General features: G+C 51.7%; 1 protein-coding gene across 2 annotated transcripts in view; it reads left to right on the top strand.

The window, feature by feature from the left end:
- Window positions 1–8,069: 8,069 nt before the first annotated feature.
- CNDP1 (carnosine dipeptidase 1) overlaps window positions 8,070–24,823 on the top strand; it is a 30,582-nt gene continuing 13,828 nt past the window's right edge. Inside the window, exons 1-4 of one of the 2 annotated variants that reach the window (XM_069468345.1) lie at window positions 8,070–8,230; window positions 21,572–21,691; window positions 23,654–23,803; window positions 24,525–24,687. In XM_069468345.1, the coding sequence (XP_069324446.1) occupies window positions 8,219–8,230; window positions 21,572–21,691; window positions 23,654–23,803; window positions 24,525–24,687 (445 nt within the window). In that variant the 5' untranslated portion in view covers window positions 8,070–8,218. Of the gene's footprint in view, window positions 8,231–8,287; window positions 8,625–21,571; window positions 21,692–23,653; window positions 23,804–24,524; window positions 24,688–24,823 lie in introns of those variants that run through there. The other variant, XM_069468344.1, reaches the window with a different exon arrangement.

Here is a 24,823-nt window from a genome sequence, read left to right as displayed (position 1 = left end):
GGTTTAGACAAAATAAAGGGTTGGTTGGCCAGACTGATAGGAAAGAGCTGAGTACGCTCAATGGGGGGAACCAGGGCAGCCTGGAGCGTGGGTGATTCCAGGGCGGGGCAGGGAAAATGCAAGGTGCGCCCGGAGCGCCTTGAGGCAGGAAGTGAGGATGTGCTCTCAGAAGCCTGGGGCCACGGGGGCCAGTCTAAGGCCTCTGGAGCCAACCTGGAAGAGTTTGCGGTGGCCAAAGGGGGCAATTTGAGCAAGAAAATAAGGATAGCACTAGATTATGACCCACAGAATGCACAGCTGCCCTTGAGCCGGTGCCGGCACAGATGAGTGAGCGAGGGGGTGAGGAGGGACATGGAAAATGGTCATCAGAACACCACAGTTGCTGCAGGCACCATCCCTGATGTACACTAACATTGGCGGGTAAAAGTTTAAGAAACAGGACACTTGCCTAGCTTGACAGATGTTAATCTGCAGGGAAAATAACTTTATGGTGGAGAAAGCTGGCAGATGCCACCTTAACCAGGTGATCAAAATGAACCTCAGCAGTAATGACACGTCAACATCACGTACCGTGAGAGATGCCCTGGGAGGACACGGCGGTTCTGGCAACCTCATTCTCCCCGGGAAGAAAGCAGACAAAGCCAGATTGCTAAAATCTGAACAGCTGTAGTTGGCATAACACTGCTGCTGACATCTTAGTTTTGATCATTGCGGTGTGGTGATGTACAATGGTAGCTGGGTGAAGTTTACACTGGGACTCTACTATTTTCAACTTTTCTCTAAGTCTAGTCTCATTTCAAAGTAAAAGCTTTGAAAAAGACTGGGGTGGTGGCTTCAGGTCTGGCTGGACCCAGCACTCAGTGCTATCGGGCCGGTGAGCCACCTCTCGGCTCCTTCGGCATGACTGGGACATGCTTTCTTTCAGCTCTAATCCTGCAAAAAGAGCTGCAGGGCCCTCCCGCAGGCGCCCCTGCTGCAGCTGCGCGTGTCTCGGGCGCATGAGCTGCACACGGGCTCTGGTTGGTCGTGAGCCCATGCTAAGCTGCGGGTGTGAGGATTGCCGCCCCCAGATTCAAGGTGAAATTCAGCTGCCCTTGTAACAGTATTGAGGTGGGACTTTTGCGTGGCGATTAGGCCACGAGGGCTGCACCTGGCTCAGGGATGCTGCTGTCAGGGGAGGGGGCTCCAGGCGGCAGGAGGCGCTCGGCCCCTCCTTGCTCCTACGATCTCAGCCCTTGGGGCTGGGCCTCCCGAGTCAGCAGCCAATGAGTGTCTGTTCGTTGTTTTCGCCATCTGTTGGCCACTTTATGTAAAATGGGATCAAAACTCCATTACAAGAGTTCAAAAAGGCATGGAAAATCCAATGAGTTTGAATTTTATTACAAGTTTTAAAATCTGGGACTAGTTAAAAAAACCTACATGCTAATTTCAGCCCAAGATTAATTTCTCAACCAAACTAAAAATTACAACATGGAAATATCAATGCAACTGTCAAGGAAAGGAACCCCAACTCTGTAAAATAATTTAAAAAGGTTTATTCTGAGCTGAATATGTGTGATCACGGCCCAGAGCCACCCCCAGGAAGCCTTGAGCAAGTGGTCTTGCCGTGGCTGGGCTACAGTTTGGTTTTATACATCTCAGGGAGACTGGAATTACATGTAAAGTCATAAATCAATTCATGGAAGGCAGACATTGGTCTGGCCCGAAAAGGCAGGACATCTCGAAGCAGGGGCTTACAGGTTATAGGTGGGTTTAAAGATTCTTTGATTTGTGATTGGTTAAAGAAATGAAACTTTGCCTAAAGGCTTGGAATGTTTTAAGAGAAAGAATTCTGTTAATCAGAGACAAACTACCCACATGTGCCCAGACTCAAGTGAACTGTTAAGTCCATGGCCTGCAGGTGTGGTTTAACCTTTGTCTTACAAGGCCTTAGGCCTGTTCATGATTTTGTATCTTATAATCACAAAGAATAACTCAAAAGGGACAGGACATAACCAGGTGTGTCTGACCTCTCTTCTTAGGACCGACAAGTCAGCTTTTTTGGGGGGAGGTGGGGGTGGGGGATTCCTCTTGTGCAAGAGGGAGTCCATTCAGTTAGCTGGGAGGCTTAAGATTTTATTTTAGTTCACACAACAAAGTAAAATTTGCAGACCCAAGTCACACGCTGGTAATTAATAATCACGGTAAGGGACACAGCCAGAGAGCCACACACGCCTCAGTTAAGCATGAAAGAAACTCCACCTTCTGTGAGGACAGAGAAGAAATACGTAAGCAATTCTGCTTCAAGAAATTTGCACAGAAATAGAAAATGCTAGAGCCTCTGCCACAAATGGAAGTGCAAAGCCTCAACACGTTCCGCTCACTCCAGAGAGCACCGAAGGTTCGATGGGAGCCAAGGCAGGACTGGAGCAGTTAGTTCCAGCGCGCAACTCGCAGCGCACAGCTTCAGGTGTGGAAACCAGCTGCGGACAAGCTCTTTAAGATCGTGAGTTTCATCCACCGCAGTTACAAACAAGGCCAACGTTTCTGCATGACTGTTTGGCTTTCAGAAGGGCACCACCAGGCAACAGGGTCTCTTTCAAAGCCACCCTCAGCAGTAAGCACGTCTCCCCGGCCTCGGTGACCACCTCTCGGTGCCCTCGCCTCTGCACACCCTGGCACAGAATCTCACAGGCACCCACTTTGTAGACGACTTCTGTCCCTAAATCCAGTCATGCCCCCGTGGGCCTCTCCCACCTCCTCGCGTGAGCGGTTTCCCCGTCACTTCTCCTTCATGCCCCTTCACAGAAGCCATCAGCATGGAGGGCCCCACCGCTGGGACCCACACCCACTCCCTCTGCTGGAGACCAAGTGACAGTTTGCTGCAAAGACTTAGTAGAAACGATTATTTACAAATTCATTTTTGCACACATTTACTTAATTGAGAACCTGGGACTTTGACAATCGTTCCCCAAACCCTTTTAGAGAGGGTAGCCGGATATGCAGCAATGCTGAAGGAGCCATATACATAATTGTGTGCATCGAGGAATTTATAACCCAAACATGAAAAGATGATGAATGGCCCAGGAACCTGCATTTTATGGACACCGCCATTTTTTCCATAGGAGAATCTTAGAAAGAAATCACCAGTTTTGCTTTTAATGAATGACTGTATCCCTGAATCTTTCTCTGAGGAAAGCACCAGCTACAACTGACTGTCACACTGTCTAAATGCAACAGTGACTAACTGATGCTCGTGTCTCCACACCCTCATCTGCCTGCTGGCCCTCGGCTTCCTCAGAGTCGCCTTGTCTTCCATATCACTGTCATAAGAACTGAAATTTTCAAGCAAAAAAAAAAAAAAAAAGTCAAGTTACAAATAAGTAAGTGGCAGCCCCAGTGAAGCCCTTTTATACGATTTCCATTTTCTGTTCCATCCACACCTCAGAGGTACAGGGATAAACCACCATTTGGGTTCCCCAGGTTTACTGAAGAACTCACACAAAACATTCCAGATAAATGAATGTTAATCCTCATCTCCCTCCTCTCTTTGTCCTGGTTGATTTAGAAGCAATGTAGGCCGGGCGCGGTGGCTCACGCCTGTAATCCTAGCACTCTGGGAGGCCGAGGCGGGTGGATCGCTCAAGGTCAGGAGTTCGAGACCAGCCTGAGCAAGAGTGAGACCCCGTCTCTACTAAAAATAGAAAGAAATTATCTGGCCAACTAAAATATATATAGAAAAAATTAGCCGGGCATGGTGGTGCATGCCTGTAGTCCCAGCTACTCGGGAGGCTGAGGCAGGAGGATCGCTTAAGCCCAGGAGTTTGAGGTTGCTGTGAGCTAGGCTGACGCCACGGCACTCACTCTAGCCCGGGCAACAAAGCGAGACTCTGTCTCAAAAAAAAAAAAAAAAAAAAAAAAAAAAAAGAAGCAATGTAATTCGTAACTCTTTTTGTCAGCAACCAATCACGTAGATGATTCTTCAAATGTTTTGGGGTGAGGTATTTCAAATACCTTTTAGGAAAAGACAGCTCAGAGGTGACGGTGATCTTGCTTTTCCTCCTCTGGGTGGTCACAACCCCTCCACCGAGATGCCCAGGTTTTCCGTTCGCTTTGATTCTCTCTTGCAAAAACTGCTCTAGATTGGCAGCATCTGTGATCCCATCCTCTCCAGCATGGACGCCGTCAGGAATGAACTTCAGAACCTGCTGCTTTGTTTTGCCCCCTTCGCCATGAGCTTGTTCACAGGCACCACGGCGGCGGAAAGGGAGGTGAGTGGACTCCACAGGGGCAGAGAGCCCTCGGCACGGGGCGCAGGGTTGGGGTGGCAGCTAGCCAGCGTCTGCTCATCAGCTACCTAGTCTCAGGGCGTGCAGCACCCCGGCCGCTCAGTCCAGACCGGTGGTCTCCCTGGACCCAGGGTGGGGACAGCCCCTCTGGAGGTGCTGGGGGGAGGACGACCCGGAGGATGGCGGATGGCAGAGTGGTGTCCTGGGTAAAGAGCAAATGCTCACCTCAGCCTTCGGCAAACTCAGCAGCCCCCTGTGCACTCAAAGGAGCCCACTGCTGTCTGGGCTGCGCTGCATTCCTGGTGCTGCCCAAGCCTGGCCTGTTACCAAATAAATGCACGAGTTAGGCAGTGTGGACCCTCACACACTCATGTCCACACTGCTTTGTGTGAGAAGGAGAGCTGGCATGCCGCTAGCTGGTTTTAACGTAAAAAACAGACAAATAGTGCAAGTGGCATTTTGTAAAACCCTGGACTGAACAGGTTTGACTAACAGGTTTGCCGATTCTGTGAGCTTGAGCCGTCATTGACTTCTCGGTGCCTTAGCGTCCTCCTGAGTCCAAGGGGCACGAACCACTTTTCACCAGAGGGGGTCTGAAGACAGAACGTGCGCCCTGTGCAAAGTGCGCAGAGCTGTTCCCTTTTGCGCTTGGGGCTGGTTCTTCCCCAGCAGAAGGCAGATGTGGGAAGTAGATATATTTTTGTCTCAGTGTATATTGAGACCAATTTTTTAAAATGAGTTTAAAATTTTTTTCAGACTACCAAAATGTGGTACATTTTATGTTTCCTAATTTTTATTCAAAAAGGACACATATCCTAGGTCCTTCACAGAAAGCTATTTCATAAATCAAGAGAAAAACGGCAGTCACCTGGCCCTTTAAATATGACATTGTCAAAATATTATATTTACTCAAAAGACAAAAGATGCTTTGAAAAGTGTTCCTGAATCCAATAGTGGTCTGGAGATTCACAAATGAATTATTTTAATATTTCCAGAAAAGCAACCATAGATAGATGTCCTTACTATTAACATCTACTGGCCAAATAGTTGCAAGAAGTTGTATTAAAATGGAAAAATGTGAAAAAGTAAACATCTGTTGCCTTATGTGGAACACAGTCCTCTGACTCCTTTCTTGGAAAAATCACCAGCAAGTTCAATATGACAGAGTAACCCCAGGCAGGGAGCAGTTTCACAAGATCAGCTCTTTATTGTAGAATAAAACGGGTCTGTCTCCGAGAGTGGAGAGAGACAGACCAGCTCGCTCACTACTCCTGACTTCTCAGATTGTTTCCTGTTATCAGCGCAGTCGGGAGGAGGGCCCTCGGGAGGTGCGGGATGTTATCCAATGATCAACAGCAACAGGTGTCCTCAAAAGTCCATCTGCGCCTATGAGCTCCCTCTAAGAAAGCCCACCTGGGGGGTGAACCGCAATGCAGATTCTAGCTAATGGCATATTAACTACCCTCAGGTTACTCTAGGTCACTTTCTAAAGCCTATCAAGCCTGGGCTGGGGAATTCCTAGATTGATAAGGCACGCCCTCCTTCCCCAGGTGCAGCAGCTGCTCAGGATAGGATTGAGGGTGGGGCAGCACCAAAATGGAGCATCCGCCTTATCCTTCTTCCCAGGTGGAGCAGTTGCTCCAGACAGCACCAAAGCAGGGAGCCCTTGTCTGGACAAGAGCCGGAGATCCTAACCATCTGCCTCACACTCCCACTCACAATTACCCCGTCTCCCTGAGGCCTGAGCAAGCACCACAAGCACTAACCTACCTTCTGTTTCCACGCACTCTCATGTAAAGTGAATCATACCATATGTGGCCTTTGCGTCTGACTTCCACTGAGAACAGTGTTGTCAAGATTCATCCAGGTTGTAACATGTATCAGTACTGTGTTCCCTTTTATAGCTGAGGACTGTTACATTTTAAGGACAGAGTACATTTGGTTTATCCATTCGTAAGTGGGTGGCAGTTGAGGGTTAGGGTCGAGACATGAGAACCCCAGGAGAGGGACAGGACTTGGCCAAAGAGCAACCTGTGGACATGTCAGTTCACTGAGCAAAAGCTGCTGGACCTTGAGGAGGACATTCCAGCGATCAGGGATGTCTGCAAACGGACCTGCCTTGAAGCCTGAGGGCCACAGCCTGGATGTGGGCAAAGGGACCTGGGCTAGTAATCCAAAGGTGGTGAGAATGATCAAAGGCTGTCAGCCCAGCATACGAGCAGTTTGCTATTCTAAGCCTGAGGCAATGTTCCTACCTCTCTCCTGAGTTCATGTCTCAGTAAATGAGGAACTAGGTAAAGTAGAAAGAAGTACGGGGTCTCTTTGTTCCTGTTTGGATTATGTGCTTTTCTGCTGACTCACGATTTTATCTTTAACTTGTGTATACTTAGCTAGTCTATTGTTACCTTGGGAAACCTCGAAACTTAAACTCATGATACGTACATGTAAATCAGTGACTGATAATAATCATTTGCTGAAAGAATAAATATTGATACGGGACTCAACTCGTGGCCTCCTGGCTCACGGGAATGCTGGAGGACCCCTGATTTCCCCATCACTTTAATCTATACTTTGTCTCTGTCTCCTCTTGTGACATTCCTGCCTGGGACCCGATTTGTTGGGAGAGTTGCGAACTCCCGGCAGGTGGCCATTTGGTGTGTCTACGTTTTGGCTGTTATGAATAATGCTGCTATGAGTACTCGTGCTCTAGTCCTTGTGTGGACATATGTCTTCATGTCTCTTGGATATACCCCCTGGAGTGAAACTGCAGGGCAATATGGTAATTCCACATGGAGATGTTTGTGGAGCTGCCAGCCTGTTTTCCACGGCGGCTGTGCCATTGTGCACCTCCTGCCCGGTGTGAGCTGGGCATTCACCACCTCCTTGGCAACACTTGTTCCCCTTTGCCATTCCAGCGGTGTGAAGTGGTATCTCAGTGTTTCTTCCTAGTCCCAATAAATACAAGAATGATGCCATTTCCAGACACTGACCATTAGAAACAGGATCTGTAGTCACATGTGTGCAGAAGCCAAGAGTTGGAAGGGCAGATACAGGGGCAGCGACTACTTCTTACATTGAGCACCTGAGACCAGCCGTCCCCAGGGCTGAAGTCCAGAGCTCACTGGAGAGGGCATGGCCATGGCCCTGTGCCCACAGAGGCGTGTCTGTGGTGAGCCTCTGTTTCCCCATCTGTATGAAGAAGAAGTTGCACTAGAACAGAGATTCCTAGTCCTGGCTGCACTTAAAATCCCCTGAGAGTTTTCAACAGACAGAGACTGGAGTGCTGCCCCGCAGAGGCCGGCCAGAAGGCGAGTCAGTATCCTCCAGGGGGGATTCGCTGGAACACGCCCCCCAGGGCTTCCCTCTGGAGACGCAGATCTGTGGCCAGCTGTGTTTTGAAAGACCTCTAGGTGACTAGGAGGCTCACAGCCTGATATGGGTTGAACTGGGTCCCCTACCCCCTGCTACCAAAATTCATATGTTGACATCCTAACCTCAGGACCTCAGAATGTGACCTTATTTGGAGATAGGGTCATTGCAGATATGATTACTTAAATAAGGGTACAGTCCTACAGGAATAGGGTGGGCCCCTCATCCAATATGCCTGTGTGCTTACAAGAAGGGAAAATTCGGACACACACACACAGGGGGAGAGCGCCAAGTGGAGATGAAGCAGAGGTCAGGGAGGCACCGCTGCTCACCGAGAATGCCAAAGAGCACCAGCAGCCACCGGAAGCCGAGAGAGGCCTGGCCCATGTCCCTCCCTCATGGCCTCAAAAGGGACCAGCCCTGCTAATCCCGTGCTCTCAGACTTCTAGTCTCCAGCACTGTGAGACTACAAATCTCTGCTGTTTAAGCCACCGCGCTTGAGGTTCTTCCTTACGGCAGCCCCAGGAAGCTAACACACGGCCCGTGACGTGCATGCCAGCAGCCCAGGGTGACACGTGGGGATGCGTCCAGAGGTGAGGCTCTGCCTGCTGGCCACGGGCCTGCTCCCTCTCAGTGGTGACACCCCCGTGCACCCAGTGAACTGCCCGGGGGCCAGCCACTGGCCTTCCGTGCCATCAGATGACTTTCGGGCCACTACCTCATCCCTATCTGTATGCATTGATTCTTCCTCTGCTGGTCAGATTGAATGACTATCTCTGAAGCATCTTTGTTTTCCAGATGTGAATAGATCCACTATCTCAGCGTCATCTTCCTTCCGGGGGACAGGGTGGGTCAGGGCACAGGGAGATATTTAATGTCACTGGCTCGGGCCCTCGAAGGGACTTCCTCTGCCATAGTGTTTGGAAGTTGGGCAGTTGCTAGAGGCTTCAGAACTCCAGTCCAATGGACCCCAAACTTGGGAGAATGGTGAGTAAGCCCCGCGCTGTTCCCTGAGCGCCAGATTTCCATTTGCCCAGACAGCACATGTGCCCAGCCGGCCAGCCAGGCACCCAGTGTGGCCGGAGACGCCGCCACTTGCAAATGTTCCTAGGTGCTCGCTGCCTCAGCTCTAGGGATGTGGTATTTGCAATTGCTGTACCAATAATGCTTTGGGGCGGTTGTATGTACTTAAAAATAATTAAGTAATGGCATTACTGTCAAGAAGGAACTTTATATTCAAATTTTTCATGAACTTAGCCATCTTAAATTTTTTTCAATTGTTTTGCCTAAATAGTGGTGACAACAGTCAGTGTGCTGTGAGTCCTGGGCCCAGGTCTTCGTCCTGCTGGGCTGGCTTAGGACAGCTGCCTGGACGAACGTCCCCGGCTCTCGTCTGCGGGGTTGCTGCGGCCCGAGTGCCCCAGTGGCTGGGAAAACAGGCAGGCGACTGCACTGGGCTGTGCTCTCTTGTTCTTGTCGGTCCCCAGACTGCTTGAAAAGAAAATTCATGGACTGTTTATTTCCATTACAAACACACACACACACACACACACACACACCCAAAAGAGAAATTTTCAGAATTCTGTGGAAGGTTGATACTTAGAAGACCCTAAAAAGAAGTATTGAAACACATACATGCCAAACGCAAAGGTGGAAATGTAGTAAAAGAGTAGACGCCAACCTGACAGGAGGCAGATTATAGAAGTGTGGTTTTGCCCACCTAGAAAACCATGAGGTTTCTAGATCACGCTGCAAAATCACTGCTCTGAGAGAAGAGCTCACCCTACTGCCTGTACACATTTTCTGTTGCTAACTTATTTCCACTGCCTTTTTCTAAAGCAAAGAGAGAAAAGAAAAGAATCAAGGTCTATTCGTGGGACCTTGAACCCAAGACTGGCCAGTGTCCTTTAATATGTCACAGATTAAATGCCTGGCAGCAGCCAGAGTGGATCCCTGGTCCCGGCCCAGCAGGACTGGGTGAGGCACACGTGTTGTCCGCGGGACACGGAGGGGCCTGTGCGCGTGGCACTCGCCGGCCAGGCAGGGCGTGTGCGGCCAACATCCGTGTGGCAATGGTGCAGCCACACGCCTCCTGCGTGCTCCGAGTGGGTTGGTGCCCAGGACCAGGCAGCCTCTCTAGGGGGAGAACTGGGACATACATCACCATCCTTTCCCACATTCATTTTTTTCTTCCCATAAAAAGCAATATTCTCATTAAAACCATAGAGCAGAAGGTCCAGTTGCTGAATGCAAAAGGCAAAGCGTAGTCTGGAGGAAGGTGAGGAGGACTGTGCCTACCCAGCTGCAATTTGCCGCCTTTCCCACTAAACTCTGCACTCGGGTTTTTGTTTCTTCAATCTTTAGTGTGAATGGTTTCGGTATGGAAGCCCAGGAATCTGCAATTTTAAAGTGCACAATTCAGTGGGTTTTAGTGTATTTCCAGACATGTGCAACCCTCCCCGCAGTCCATTTTAGAGCATTTTCATCACCTCGCAGACAAGCACACCCTTAGCTGTGACTTTCCTATTCCCCTCTCCCGCCCCATGTCCCTGCACCACAGCTGACCTGCTTTCTGTCTCTGCGGAGCTTCTATACTGTGCTCCATGTGACTGGTGTCACAGTATGTGGCCTTTTGTGTCTGGCTTCTTCAGCTTAACGTGTTGTCGAGGTTCGCTCGTGCTGTAGCTCGTGTCAGTACTTCATTCGTTTCCATGGCCCAGTAACGTTTCTCGGTGTGGCCAGACCACGTTGTTTATTCGTCTGTCTGTGGTTTCCGCTATTTCGCTGTGATGAATAGTGCTGCTGTGAACACTCATGTCCCGGTTTGGGGGCAGACACATGTTTTCGTTTCTCCTGGGCATGGACGTGGGAGTGGAACTGCTGGGCAACGTGGCGGCTTCGTGTTTAGCTGTTCGCGGCACGGCCAGACGGTTTTCCACAGTAATCACGCCATTGCACGTTCCCTCCCGCCGTGTGCACGTGTTCCATTTCGCCACATCCTCGCCAACAGGTGCTGGCTGCCTTTGTGATTCTGGCCGCCCTCGTGGGTGGGAAGTAGCCTCTCGCTGTGGTTAGGCTTGCTTGTCCCTGATGGCTGACATCGTTGAGCATTTTTTCATGTGCTTATTGGCCAAGGAATCTACATTTTTAACAATGACCCTCCACCCCGCCCCTGCTCAAGGAATTCTGACAGAGGGGTTCCACCTGTCACTCTTTGAGAATATTTTCAAGTTCAACTATAGAAAGTCCCCCTGGAGTTTTCTTGGCTTCTCGGGGGTATGTCTCTTGCTCCAAGATTCTGAACTTGGATAGATATCAGTCCTGATTTTATCTAGGGCTCAGCTCATGCCTACCTAATCAATTCTTCTGTTGATTTGCATAAGATAGGATCTGGTTTCCTCTCCCAAGCAGCCTGTTAAAGCTAGACAAGCGACAGATTACAGCCAGAAAGTGCATGACATTAGCTGCGAAAAAGGTCCAACAAGAAGGTGTATTTCTCCCCCCCCCCATAAAAGAGCCTTCCCCCTCCAGCAGGGATTTGACTAAGGAGATCTACCACCGTCTATTCCCACCAGCATTTAGTTCTTCATATTAATAGACTCCCAACTTACTGCAGAGGGGCGCAGGCTTTGCCCAGAGCCTGGCTTTCCAAGCAGGCCTGGGCTGATTTTCTCCCCACTGAGCTGCACCATCTCCCGGTGGGTCTGAGGACGCAGTGTGGCCGGTGCTGGAGAGTCATCCTGTGCGTAAGGTGTCTGACTCGTCCCTGGCAGCCCTGCTTGCCTGCAGCCAGGGGCTTCTCCAGCCGCAGTTTCTCCCACCAAGCTCCGCATCAGTGCCGCAGGGGGAGACTAGCCCCGAGTGCCACCACTTGCTCCCGGCCAGCAAGCGGGGTCAGCAGTGTGGCTGCAGGCGTGGTGGCCTTGGGCTCAAGCTGGCCCGGGGCGCTGCCTACTTGCCAAGGCTCAGCCTGCTGCAGCCCCGCTCTCTAGTTTAATGGAAAGTTTCAAACGTGCACAAACATAGACAGGTGAGTACGACGAGCCCCCACGTGCCTCTCAGCCAGTTCCGACAATTACCAACACCTGCCCAGCTTGTTTCAGCCAAGCCCGTCCCAGTCTCCCCACTTCCACACCCGGATACCCACAGTGAATCCCAGACGTTTCATCATGCAGGTCATTCAATATGTATCAGACTGTGTGTGTGTGTGTGTGTGTGTGTGTATCAACAATACCATCAACACACTGTGAAACAGCAATAATTCCGTTATATCGACAAACATACAACCTGCAATTCGTGGTCAAGTTTCTCATATTATCCCATGAAAATGTCTTTTTTCCGTTGTCTTTTTAAATCAGAATCCAAATAGCGTCTACACTTCACCTTTGTGTGGTATAGCTTTTAAAATGTTTTTATTCTAGAATGTTATCCTCTTTTTTATCTTTTTCTTGTCCTTTACTTATTGAAGAAGCCAGGTCATTTTCCCATAGAGAAATCCACAAGTGTTTGATAATAACTGTTAGTGTTAAGTTTCGGTTTTATTTGATAGTATGATATACAACTTCGAGTTTAAATTGTTCTGTCGCCCCAAATAAGCAAAGACTCTAAATAACTGTGAGTGGTTGGTCTTGTCTTCTTCTATTTCTATCATAATCTGCATTTTTAAAACTTAGCAAATGTTATTTTTATCATTAAAATACCCATTTTTTTTTAAACAATGCATCGTATTTTAGTAAAGAATAAAAGCAGCTCATGGTACTGCTTTTTTATTCTATATCCTTGATTTTCTGCCCAGTTTAAATGCCTGAGCTTTGCCCTGATTTTCCGATCTGATCTGAGTTCCTGGAGTGGGCACCGTGCCTCAGCCTGACCCCCATAAACGACGCCCTGTGCCAGAGGGAATGACAGCATTTGCCGTGGGGCACTCTGGTGAGGACTGGAGCAAGTCGGGAAAGTAGAGCTGTAGTTAGAAGTGAGTGAGTAGCCCACTCATCCTCCATGCATGACCCTGAGCGGTTTCCTAACCCCTCTGATGCCTCAGTTTACTCATCTGTGAAATGGAGCAGCAATAGTATCTGCCTCGTAGGATGTCAGACTGGTTTGGTAAAATCATTGCCTTTCAGGGCTCAGCACAGGCAGCCTGTCCTTCATATATGTTATTAATACTAATGAAAATATAAATTTGACCTTATTGCAAATAGACGTGACTTCTGTTAAAGAACAAATCACATGACGTATGAAGTCACTAGTTCCCTCCGGCGTTGTAATCTGAGGAATGCTGTAAACACTCCGGATCGGGCTTTCCGTGAGGTGATGCCGATTTTCTTGCACCGCGGCGGTTCAGCCCAGTCTACAGGCAGTTTCAGGAGGCCCCGGCGCCATCCCGGGAGAGCCCGGCCGTCAGCTGTCACAGGGACGCACCTTTCTGTGGTTCATTTCAGAAACTTGCAGCTTCCAAAAGCGGAGGGGAGAGTGGGGCTGGGCCCCCTCACAGCCAGGGCAGCCCAGAGTCCTCCCGGGGAGGAGAGAAAGAAGGACGTGCAGCAGCACAATTCAGCCATGGTGGGGACCGCGGGCCACAGCCCAGAAAGACACAGCGGACAGTGCCTCCCCCACAGCGCGCCTTGGGGACTGTTCTAGCCTCTAAGCAGGTTGTCATCTGCTGCTCACCAGACAAGGAAGCTGCCCTGGTGACTCCCACTCCGCTGGCTCTAGACTTCGGCAGGTTCAGAAGATTCTCCCATGGCGTCCTGGATCTTATGGGACATACCAGTGTCCCACAGGCCCAGGTGCCACCAGGAGCCCAGGGCTGGCTGAGGGGCATTTGTTGGCTGGTGCTGAGAGTCTGGCTCCTCGAGAGGTCTCGGGAGGAGGGAAGGGGTCAGGTGGGGGGGTCCAGCCTCCATCCTCCGAGTCCCAGCACAGAGCTCCTGCCCCAGAAGGAAATGCAGGCGTGTCATTTATGGGATGGAGCTGGGACCTGTGTGTTTAGTCTCACTGTTTCAGGGCAGACAGGAGAAACGCTGGCGCAGGGGACTTGAACCCCAAGGCTCGTCCCAGCCCTGCACACACACGGTAGGAAACGTCTACACAAGAGGAGGCACAGGACTTCTATCCCCAAAGCATCTCTCCACAGGCCCCACAATGCCCCAGTGTCCAGGGTCTCAATTGCTCTTTCAAGCAGTTACAATCCTCCCCCTTCCCAAGCACTTTGGCTGGAATAGAGGCGCCTTTCACGGCACACACAGCACAGAAGAGGAAGCACACTCCGCTTCCGGCAGCCGGCCGCACATGCAGCTGGGGATACTGTCCCCTGGTGACCCCCGAAGGAATGGGACTCAGAACATGCCGAGGGAATGGGGTGCATCGTGAAGAGGAGAGAAACAGCACTAAGAGGAAGTATGCACAGGTGGGGCTCCCCAAACATTGGAGATGAGGAGGGGACCCTTGCTCCGTCCAGAAACAGCTCCAGTGCCCTGGGATCCCAGAGTTGGTGGCGCTCACAGGAGAACTGTGTTTGCATGTTCCAGCTCTCCAGTATGCCCGGTGTCACCAACTCAGCACCTTGTACCGCAGGCCAAAGGTGCCTGCAGCCGCACTGCCCTGGCGCACTCGCCCGGAGGCCCAGCCCCCTGCCGACAGTGCAGGGCTCGGGTGTTGAGCTCACGGAGGTGAGTAATTTCTAGCACTGGGTCCCGAGGCTGAGGATTTCCAGAACACAGACATTCATGCCTTTCCAGATGTCGTGAACAGAGCGTGCAGGCTTTAGGTGAGCCCTTCTCACCTTCACCCCTGGCTGTTTGGGAACGTTTGCATCAGGTGGCATGCTGCGTGTGGAGCCTGGCTCAGGGCCAGGCTGTGGGGACATCGTCTTCCAGGAAGCAAAATCACTGTAGGGAGTTCTGATCGAGATACGGTGTGAGTTCACCCTTAAAACTCCCCATCCACTTCAAACTAAGCAATTACATGTTGTTCAGAACATTAATCAAAAACACACAAACACATGACAAACATCCCTGCTGAACAGAAACAGAACCACACAGGGCGAGCTGGGGCCAAAGCGGCAGGCTCGCTGGTCTGTGGGTCCGAAATAAGCCGTGGCATCAAGAAGTGAGACCCCTGCAGAAAAATTGGGACCGAAAGCAGCCGGGCACAGGGGCAGCCAGAGCCAGCGCCATTGCCTGCATCCCAGGGGCTGGTGAGTTTCCCAGGGTGACATAACCCAGCCCTCCATGGAACAGTTTGGGAACTGTAAGCTGCCCATTTAAGAGCTGGACCTGCCTGGGCACCTTAAAGCACCAAGTGGAGGCAACCCCGGCAGTGCTGGGCAGCAGAGATTACCGAGAGGGGGAATAAAACCGCTGTTGTTAAGTGTTGGAGAAGGACTTGCAATAAGAAAAATAGCCCACACAACTTGTTAGGCAGTGGATTTACTGATGCTGAAATGCGAACCATAGAACATGTTTAAAATGGATAAAATGAAGTATGTTTAAATTCTTCAAGACATAAATGAAAGAGGGACAGCCACGTAAAAGAATAAGAAATCACAAAACATAAACAGGCACCTATGAATCAAGAACAGACGAGTGTGAAAAACAGCCAGTTAGAATCCTGAAAATGAAAATCAGTCACTGAAATGGCTGAATGGTGTCAGTTCTGGACGGGGCACAGTCGAAGCCAGAACCAGTGACCTGGAAACATCACGGAGAACATGCCCAGGAAGCACAGCAGGAAGAAAAAAAGACAGACACGCTAAGAAAGAGATCTGGAGAATATCTGATCGAGGGGAAGACTCGACTGCAGTAGGAGTTCGAGAAGAAAATAGAGGAAATGATGGAGAAGTAATATTAGAGGAGAGAATGACTAAATATTTCAAAAGGACACAAATGAGTCTTCAGTTTGAAGATGGCCAGTGAGGACGCAGCAAGACAGATGCATGTGTCAGTCAGACGTGTCACAATGACACTGAGGGACGTCCAGGATCACATCTGAAGTCACCTGGGGAGGAAGGCGTACAGGCTTCAGCCACCGCGCGGTTGTTGCCATGCCGAGTGGCAAAGTGGGGTCAAACACCGGGGATGCGGAGAGGGGGCCCGGCGTGGGCTGGCGCCGCAGCACAGACTTTCTGGAAGAAGAACACGGAGGTGGCACGGCCTCCGGTGGGTGGGGAGAGGCAACAGGGTCCCCAGGCAGGAAGCACAATGAACCAGGGTCCAGCTGTGGGGTCTCAGGAAATTGTGGGGACTCTTGAGACTGCTGGGAGAAAACAGTCTCCACCCAGATACAGATTCTGCTTTGTGCTTGTGCATGTTTGTGGCTGGATAGTTTTGTTGGTAGACAAATGTTGCATTTCCTACACGACGTTGAAATAGAACTGGTTATATCAACGCGAAACAACTACTTGTGTCTTCAGGGCTATGCGTTTATTGATAATTAATAAATGCTGGTTGGCCCCTCATTCCATGACAGGCAGGCGTAGGTGCGTAGGGGGTACGGGAATGAGGCAAAGTCTTGGCCTTCTTGGAGCTTATGTCCACATGTGTCAGGCAGATAACTATTAAGTAAACAAATAATAGAATATCTTACAGTAATAGGAAAATAAAAATCAGGGTGTACTGAGTTAAATAATGTCCCTTCAGAAATTCATGTCCACCTGGACTGCGGACCCAGAATGTGACTTCATCTGCAATGGGGTCTTTGCAGGTGTAATTAGTTAAAAAAGAGCTCGTGCTGCAGTTGCATGGGCCCTATCAAAGACTAGTGTCCTTCTCGTAAGAGGAGAGGACACAGAGACACAGAGAAGCCGCCGTGTGCACATGGAGGCGGGGACTGGAGTGACGCAGCCACAGCCGAGCACCCTGAGGCGGCAGCACCCAGAACAGCTGTGGAGAGGAAGGAAGGAGCCCGCCCTGGGCCTCAGGGCGAGCTCAGCCCTGCCGGCACCTTGATTTAGGACTTCCAGCCTCCAGAACTGGGAGAGAGGAATCTTCTGTTTAAGCCACTCGCTTTGGGGTACTTGGTTCCAGCAGCCTTAGGTAGGAAGCTGACACAAACCGTAGAAAAGGCCCCACCCTTTCCTCGAATCTGCCCTTGTGCTTGAATTCCCAATGGTTGAACGAACTTTTGCTTGCGTTAAACACAGCCTGAGTTGCCATTGCACCGGGGGACTAAGGCCAGGAGGCTGTCCTTCCTCTCACCTGTCCACCTTGCTTCCCACCTTCAAGGACAGCTACAGCTTTGAAGTTAAAACAGTTTTGCTGTGAGCTGAAGGTTTATAACACTCAAAAGGGTGTCCAGGTAATTATAGGTTTCTAGAAAAAGAGACGCTCTCTGCTGACACCTGCATTTTGGTGCCTCTGCCCTGCCACACGGTCCCATCGGGATTCCAGCAGGCCCACCCCTCCTGACTCCTTGAGACATCTCTGTTCTCTTCCTGGTCACCCGTCCTTCTGTCCCGGCTCCCACCTCCTACGGACCAGGCCTGACGCTCTGCTGTTCTGCTGCCGGGACACCTCAGCTTCGTGTGCTGTTCCCGCATCAATCTCTTCTGCATGTATTTTTATATTTATCCTATTAACACTTCTGCACAAAAAAAATCACTCAAATGGGATTTAAAGAAAGAAGAAGGAGGTGGCTCTGGTCTGGCCACAGTCACAATCTCTCATGGGGGAGAGTTCGCCGGGGGTCTGGCTCCGCTGTCAGGGACGCCACCATTGGCCACTTGGGATTTACACCTTTCGCCCCTCTAAACTGAGGGCCACACCCTGTTCCAGGCACAGCCTCAGAGAACATGCTCTTGCCTTTGAGCAGTTTACAGTTCAGCTTTACCTGGTGACACTGCTCTAGAGGACATTTCAGTGTATTGACTTTAATCGTCAATAGATTCCGCCCAGTGAAAGAAATAATAGAATCTCCAGTTATTTCACTCAGTCTTTTTTTTTTCAGTTTGTTTTTGTCCTTGTGCTACAACATGTGACAGAAGGCTCCGGAAGTTGGTGCAAAGCCAGGCTGTCTCTCTGGCTGATGTTTGGAGAGGCCCAGATGCCTGGCCAGACTGGAGGGACAGAGAGGGTCTGAGGTGACCGTGTTGCAGTCAGCATCACCCCAGCATCACTCGAGAACAGTGCAAGCTTTCTCCTTCCCCGCAGGCACCCACAAGGCCCCCTTACACAGTCGGGAGCACCTGAGCCCAGCTGGGCCGTTTAGGTGTTGGACATGCTGCCTCTGCCCCGGGAGGATGCTCTGTGCAGGGCCTTGGGCTGTGCAGTGCAGGTGCCCTACGCGTGTCATGGCCACCATCCTCCCGCGGGTGCGTGGTAGGTGCTACTGTCCTTGTTTCAGACTCTATGTTACCCGTCCTGAGCCAGCTCTTCATGAGCCATAAAACTGCCCCGAGACTGTCACTCAATTCCTCCTCCGTCCCAGGCCTCTGTTGGTCTCTGACTTCTCAGGGTTCCGCTCAGCATTTGAGTAACAGCTTTATTGGTGTCCCAGCACACCAGGTGTCCTTTGTCAGTGTGTCTAGCCATTCGCACGGGGGGGGGGGGGGGGGGGGAGGGTGCAGGCACCACCTTACTTCTGGGGAGGAGTCAAAAATAAACCAGCTGCAGCCAGAGTTCTCTGGGGTCACACTCACGGGTCAGACCCGACTAGAAGGTAGTGGAGAAAGGTTCTTGGGATTTCTGGGGAATTTTGGTCCTAGAAACCGCTTCCTCCCCTCCAGACTTTGTCCATTCCGCAGTCTGAGGAAGCCCCGCCCTGCCGGGCTCCTATGCAGGCACTGCGGCCACAGCCACAGCGGGTTAATCAGTCTGCAGGAACCACTTGGACCCGGCTCCCTGCTGCAGGGGATGGACAGAATCCAGAAGAGCCTGTTTTCATTGTTATTTAAAAAGCCCCATCTCGGTAAATAAACCAGGCTAATCAAACGTTTTTCCTGTGTGATAACAAATTCATCAGAGCAGACGCAGGACAGAGCGGCCTCTGTAAAACAGTGCCAGGACTCTGGACGAGACTGGGTGAGTGGAACTCCTGGCATAGACGTCGACTCTGGCACTCAAGGTTCTTCCCTCGGCAGGGCCTGGCTGACTGGCCCCTGTGTGGTCTGTGCGGCTCTGGGGTGCGGGGCAAGAGCGCTGGCATTTTCCACTCTTTATTCTGTCAACACCAGAACGAACAGCACGAACACTCAGTGCCGTGGGGGGTTTTACCCACGGCTCCCAGCCTCCTGGGGGGGAGCCCGCAGTTCTCCTGTGGGGACAGGGTGTCCCGTGTGAAGGCAGCCCAGGCCACTGTGAGGGCCTCTGCCAGCGCAGCACCCTGATCACCTGACGTCCCCAGTTGCTGGCTAGAGCCGGCCGGGAGGAGGATGACAAGCTGAAGGCTGAGCTGCTGTGGGGAAGAAACGGAAGGAAGAGATGTCAATATGCTAAGGACACCATCTGGGTGACGGGCACATTTTTCACCCTGACTCGAGCACCACGGAAGTGATCCATATAACCAAAAACATTGGTGCTCCCATAATACTTTTAAATTTTAAAAAAAGCCCTACGAAGTGTAAGAAAGACCAAATGCTCTAAGTTATATGCCACTAAAATCCTAGAAATTATGTCAAATATTGAGGCATGTATATTTCTTCTGAGAATGACAATAAAATTCACTCAAGTCTCTTTAAAAAAATGCTAAGAAGATGCTGAGGAAGTACAGGGGTTGGTAGCACAGCAGGGGGTGTGCACAGCTTCTTAAAAGTTAAATCATTTACAGGTGAGACTCAGCACAGGGGGACTTGGAACTTTTGTGCCCAGTCGAAACATCTAAGAATGGCTGGCAGCAATCGACACAAGCCTGTGCAGCAAGTGGGCTCCCCTCAGGGTCCTGTGGCCAAGGGGAGCGCGTCACCCTCGGCCACCTGCGCGTCCCCTGCCGAGGAAGCGCTCCACGCCCAAGACAAGCCGCACATCCACCTTCCTGCTCTCCAGCTCCTCTTCCTTCTTTCTGCAAAGGCAAAAAAGTCAGGAATAACCTTCCTAAATCCCCAGGTTTTCATTGGCTGATTAGTTCAAGGTCAAGAAGGACTAAAAGAAAACAAAGAGAAAGGCAAAGAGACAAGAGAGGAGCACACAGATGGCGCCAGGAATCCCAGCCAGAGACCCTCAAGGCAAGATGGGCAGGGGAGGGGTGGGGGGAGAACAATCAAGAAGGGAGAGAAAGTGAAGCCCGGGGATCCCCTCCGGCGACCCTGCCGTCAGTCCTCCCGAACCGCCGTCCTCCTTGTCCTTGTCCTGCCCGCCAGACGGCGCCCGCTGAAATCTGAAATACTCTCGGTCCTTACAAGTGCCGTGTTCCTTTTTTTCTTGTGGCTTCTTTTTCTTCTTCAAATTTCCCCTTTTATTTTTCACTGGAGAGGAGCACCAAATACTTTTTTCAATGGAATTGTCTGAAGGAAAAGTAAAAGTTCCAAAGTTAATATTGATGGCTCGGTCGCTAAAGGTAGCCTATGTCGTCTCCAAGAGCCTGCGCTGACGCTTTCCTGGGCGCCCTGAGCTCCATCCCCTGCACGGGGGTCTGGGGAGTCACACTCGCCTGATGCACCTGCCACGCCTGCTCCTGGCGGGTCCCCAGCGCAGCTGCACCTGCTGCGTCCTGGCGCCGCGGCAGGAGGGGGAGCGCGGGCGGCTCGACTGCGCCACCTGCTGGAACAAGTTCTTACTAGGCTCGCGCTTACCTTGATTTTAACCACACTCAGCTTCGTTTGCATTTCTCATAATAATATGTTTCTATTGTTCAGTGAGTGGTTATACTTGTGATTATTATTTTTATAATGATTCATTGCAATATCATGCACAGACTTTACAATTCCTCCATGTGAAGTGTGTAATTCAGTGTTTTCAGTATATTCACGGTTGTACCAGTGCCGTAATCAGTTGTCTCAGAACAATTTCATCACTCAAAAGAAACCCCTACTCATCAGCAGTTACTCCCATTTCCGCCCGGGTGACCCCACCGTACTTTCTGTCTCTGCGCATGTACCTGCTCTGCACTGTATGTCCACAGAGCCCCCCACCCTGGCCCTTTGTGGCTGGCTCCCTCTGGGGGTCTGTTGCGCGCTTTGGATGGTTAGTTAGCGTCTGGGGTCCAGAAGGAATGATTCCCCACGGGGTCCCGGGACACACAGGTAGAGGTACCCCCCCGTGTGGGTAGGCGAGACTGTGCCCAGCATGGGGCTGGGTCCAGAGGAAGAGTGACAGGGGAGGGGACAGGGCCACAGGCCCCTCCCTGAGAGCCTGAGGAGGGAGGGGGCCCATCAGAGACCGAGGACAACCAGCGAGGGACAGGGAGCCAGGCGAGGGGACCAGGGTGTTCCCAGGGGCTGACGGACATCAGGGGCTCCAGGTGCTTAAGTCCCTCTGCGTCACTTGTCACAGAGTGGTGTGTCAGCTTCTGTTTCCATCGTTTTTTTAAAGTTCTCTAATTTCAGGAGCGGGTGGAAAGAAACCCCACAACAGGGCACAGGATTTCAGGCATTCCTCACAAACGACCTTTCCTAGTAACGTGGTTAATCACACATGGAAGTTGTTGCGTGTTTGGTTTTGGTTTTACCTGACTCCTCTCTTCCCAGCGTTGCCCTTCACACCCGGGACCCCTCAGTGCAGGGGCCGGGAGGACACCTGGCATCCCAGGAATCAACCAATTCCACTGCTTAAAGATTTGGTTTCTGTCTCATTAAAATTCTTTATTGCTGAGAATGAAGGGTTTGGGGGGAAATGTAGCAACAAAAAATACATTTCTAGTTCTACCACCTTGTGTTATGTTGGCCCAGCTGACTTGAAGCAGCTGTGTTGGATAACAAACTTTTTGTTTAAGTATTTGAGAGGTCAAAAGTCCAAAAACTGGAGTTTATTTGAAACCGTTCTTCCCGTGTCGCCCACTCGCAGGCGTCCTTGCTCCTGGCGCTGCTGCTGCTGCTGGAGGGGGGCATGTTCTCGGCCTCCCCGCCGGCCGGGCTGGAGCAGGTCTTCCGGCACATCGAGCTCCAGCAGGACGTGTTTGTGCAGGTAGGAGACGCTGCGCCCGGATCACACCCATTGGGTACCTGGGAAAAGCGGTTGTTTGCTTGGAGATGTGGATTTTTTTTGCCTGACAACTTCATCTATTTAAAAAATGCCTGTGACTCCTCATTGGAGCAAAATCACCAATAGTCATTAGAAGGGATCGCTCCAGCCACGCCGCCTGGAAAGCGCACCCCTGCACTCCAGCACATCTGCTTGAGGGATGCCCATTTAGAGGGGACCAGCAGACTCTGTTGAGCTGCGTCACCCACGAACAATGCCACCTGGCTCCAGGTGAGGCCGAGGCAGAGCTGGGGCGCTGGGGCAGGACTGTCTGTTCTGTGGCACACGGGCCACGTGTGCTTGATCTCCTCCTCTATAATCCCGTGCGTCCTAATGCCCCGCACGGCCGTGCACATGTTGGGGGGAGGGAGGGGAGAGGGAGGGAGAGCGTGGGGAGTGGAAGCTCGCCATTCCCACATTCTCACTGGCTACTGCTCCCCAACTCGGGCTCTCGTGTCCCCTCCTGGGTGTCTGGCCCTCGTCACAGCCCCCTCACACCAACGAGATGTTTGTGCTCACCAGCCGGGGGCCTCCTGGGGGTCTCACTGGACTTTGTCTCCCAGCCCCCACGCCATGCCCAGCACATTAGGGGCGTTCAATATATGTGCATTGGATTAGTCACCCAATCTTAGGACCGTGGTCGTGTGCAGTTAGATGTGAACCTTCGAGTTTCACGCTGAAGGTACGAAACCGAACATCCGGACCCTGGCTCCTGAGCTTGACCTTCATGTAATCCTGCCTCTTCCTGGAATATTAGCTTGACATAAGTGCCCCGGGATTTCTGAAACCTGAGTGGGGCTCGGGAATAGGCCGGAATGAATAGCGGGTGGAGAAATGGTGTCTGGTGGGGGCCGACTGCTAATTTGGGCCTTTTAGCCCAGACGTCTCCTCTTCCCAACTTCCTCAAACACACCCACATCCACTCCTGGGAGCTCCGCAGCATCGGCTCTGCAGAGTCTGGTTTAAAACTGTAAAGCACGATATTCCTGGAGGTTAAACAGATTCTTTCGTAACACACGTAAAATTGCTGCAACCAGAGTGGAGAGAGCAACTCAAGTACGTTAGGAAAAGTCCAAACTGGTTTTTCAAAATGTGTGTAGTTTTTCATAAAAATGATGACTCTCCAGTATGGGCGACTCGGGTTCCACCACGGGGATGTGGACGGTGACTTGATAATGCAGTCTCGGCCGGCACGCATCACCTGCTAGGTCCACGCAATGTGCTAAGCTTTGCACGCACATTATCTCTTCATCTTCACCATAACCCTATGGTTAGGGAGCGCCACTCTCTTGTAAAAACGACAAAACTCAGGCTAAGAGAGGTTGAGGAACATGCTCGAGGTCACACAGCTGCGGCAGGCAGAACGGGATTAGGAGCTAAGGCCGTCATCTCCTGCACAGCACCGGGTTTAAGCCCAGGTCGCGCTGCCTGGATCCTAGAGGTGCAGGGAGGGCCCGGCCAGGAAAGCGAAACACAGAGCACGGCAGGAGGAGCCCTGCAGCCCAGCTGAGGCCACCGTGGGATTAAATTGGTGTCACCTGCAGTGGCCTGCAGGGGCATTTGTGGGAAGCCAAGAGTCCCAGAAAAAGCCGTTCTTAACAATTAGAAACAGTGGGTGGGAACTCACCCTTCTCTGCAACCCCCATGCCCCAGGGGGAGCACAGCCCAGGTCTTCGGGAAGACACCTTTGCCCCAACCCGCCTTGCCGAGTCTTCTGTATTCACCAGACGTCTCCGGCCTCTGAGTTCCCGTCTGTTGGTTACTTCTGGATGTCACAGAGCTCACTGGGCAGTCTTCAGTCCTCGACCAACTGAATGGAGTTTGGGGACTTGTCGTCTCCTCCCTCCCTCTTCGCCCCTACCCAGGACCCACCAACACTCATCCTCTCCTTGCTTTTCTTCCCAGACGCTTAAGGAGTGGGTGGCCATCGAGAGTGACTCTATTCAGCCCACGCCCCGGTTCAGACAAGAGCTCTTCAGGATGATGGCCGTGGCCTCGGACAAGCTCCGGCGCCTGGGAGCCAGCGTGGATTCCGTGGACACGGGTTCTCAGCAGGTGCCGGCTGGGCCCCCTCCCACCTAAGGGGCTGCCACCTCTGAACATCAGCCAGGCTTTCCTTTGGGAGTGGCAGGAGAGGGGCTTACCCTGATCCCCAAGCAACCCCCACGTCCTGCTTCCCAGTGAGGATGGGCTCCGAGGAGACTCTTGCTGACTCTAGTCAGGTCGGGACGCTGGGGTGGGGCGAGTGGAGGTCAGCTCACCGTGGCAGCCCTGGGCATGTGTGCAAATCTCTCCCAGATCGTCCTTCCCTTAAATTCCTGTGCGTCTTTCCCAAAGAGCCCATACAGACAGTTGCATCCTTTCACCAGAGTCACTGCCGAGAGCTGTCACTCTGCCATGAGTGACAGCCGCAAACCCAAGGGCCAGCGCCGCCTGCCTTAGCGCTGACCAGCCGCAGGGCAGCCCTCGTCTTCCGGGATTCTGTCCACCTAACCTGCGCCGGCTGAGACCTGTGTCCCTACTGAAGGACACAATTCACTATGGTGTTTGTCAATTCTTATCTAAGGAAGCAGTCGATACTTTACTTTTAATTATGTTTCATATCTTAGTTAAAAGTGTCTCGTGGCTCTCGTTTTAGAGATGAAGAAAGTGATGCTCAGAGAAATGACACGGGCTCCCTGAAGACCCAGGGTTAGAGTGGACAGGGCTCCTAATGCCACGTCTGAATTTTCTTGAAGAACAATAGGGTGTTTTGTGATCCTCTGTCTTTCTGCAGCTGCCTGACGGCCAGAGTCTTCCAATACCTCCCATCATCCTGGCCGAGCTGGGGAACGACCCGAAGAAACCCACCGTGTGCTTCTACGGCCACCTGGACGTGCAGCCCGCTGCCCGGGGGGACGGATGGCTCACGGACCCCTACACGCTGACGGAGGTGGACGGTCAGTGAGGCGCCGGCGCAGCAGGGCTGTGTCTGCTGGGGATCGGGGCTGGCATCCAGGGCTCAAGGATCGGAGATGGGACTCTGTCCTGGGACGCTGGGTCTTGCCCTATCATTATGAATGAAGAGAGGTGGGG

Source organism: Eulemur rufifrons, chromosome 5 (assembly GCF_041146395.1).
Source record: "Eulemur rufifrons isolate Redbay chromosome 5, OSU_ERuf_1, whole genome shotgun sequence".
Taxonomy (NCBI): domain Eukaryota; kingdom Metazoa; phylum Chordata; class Mammalia; order Primates; family Lemuridae; genus Eulemur; species Eulemur rufifrons.
This window is presented reverse-complemented; position numbering and strand designations above follow the sequence as displayed.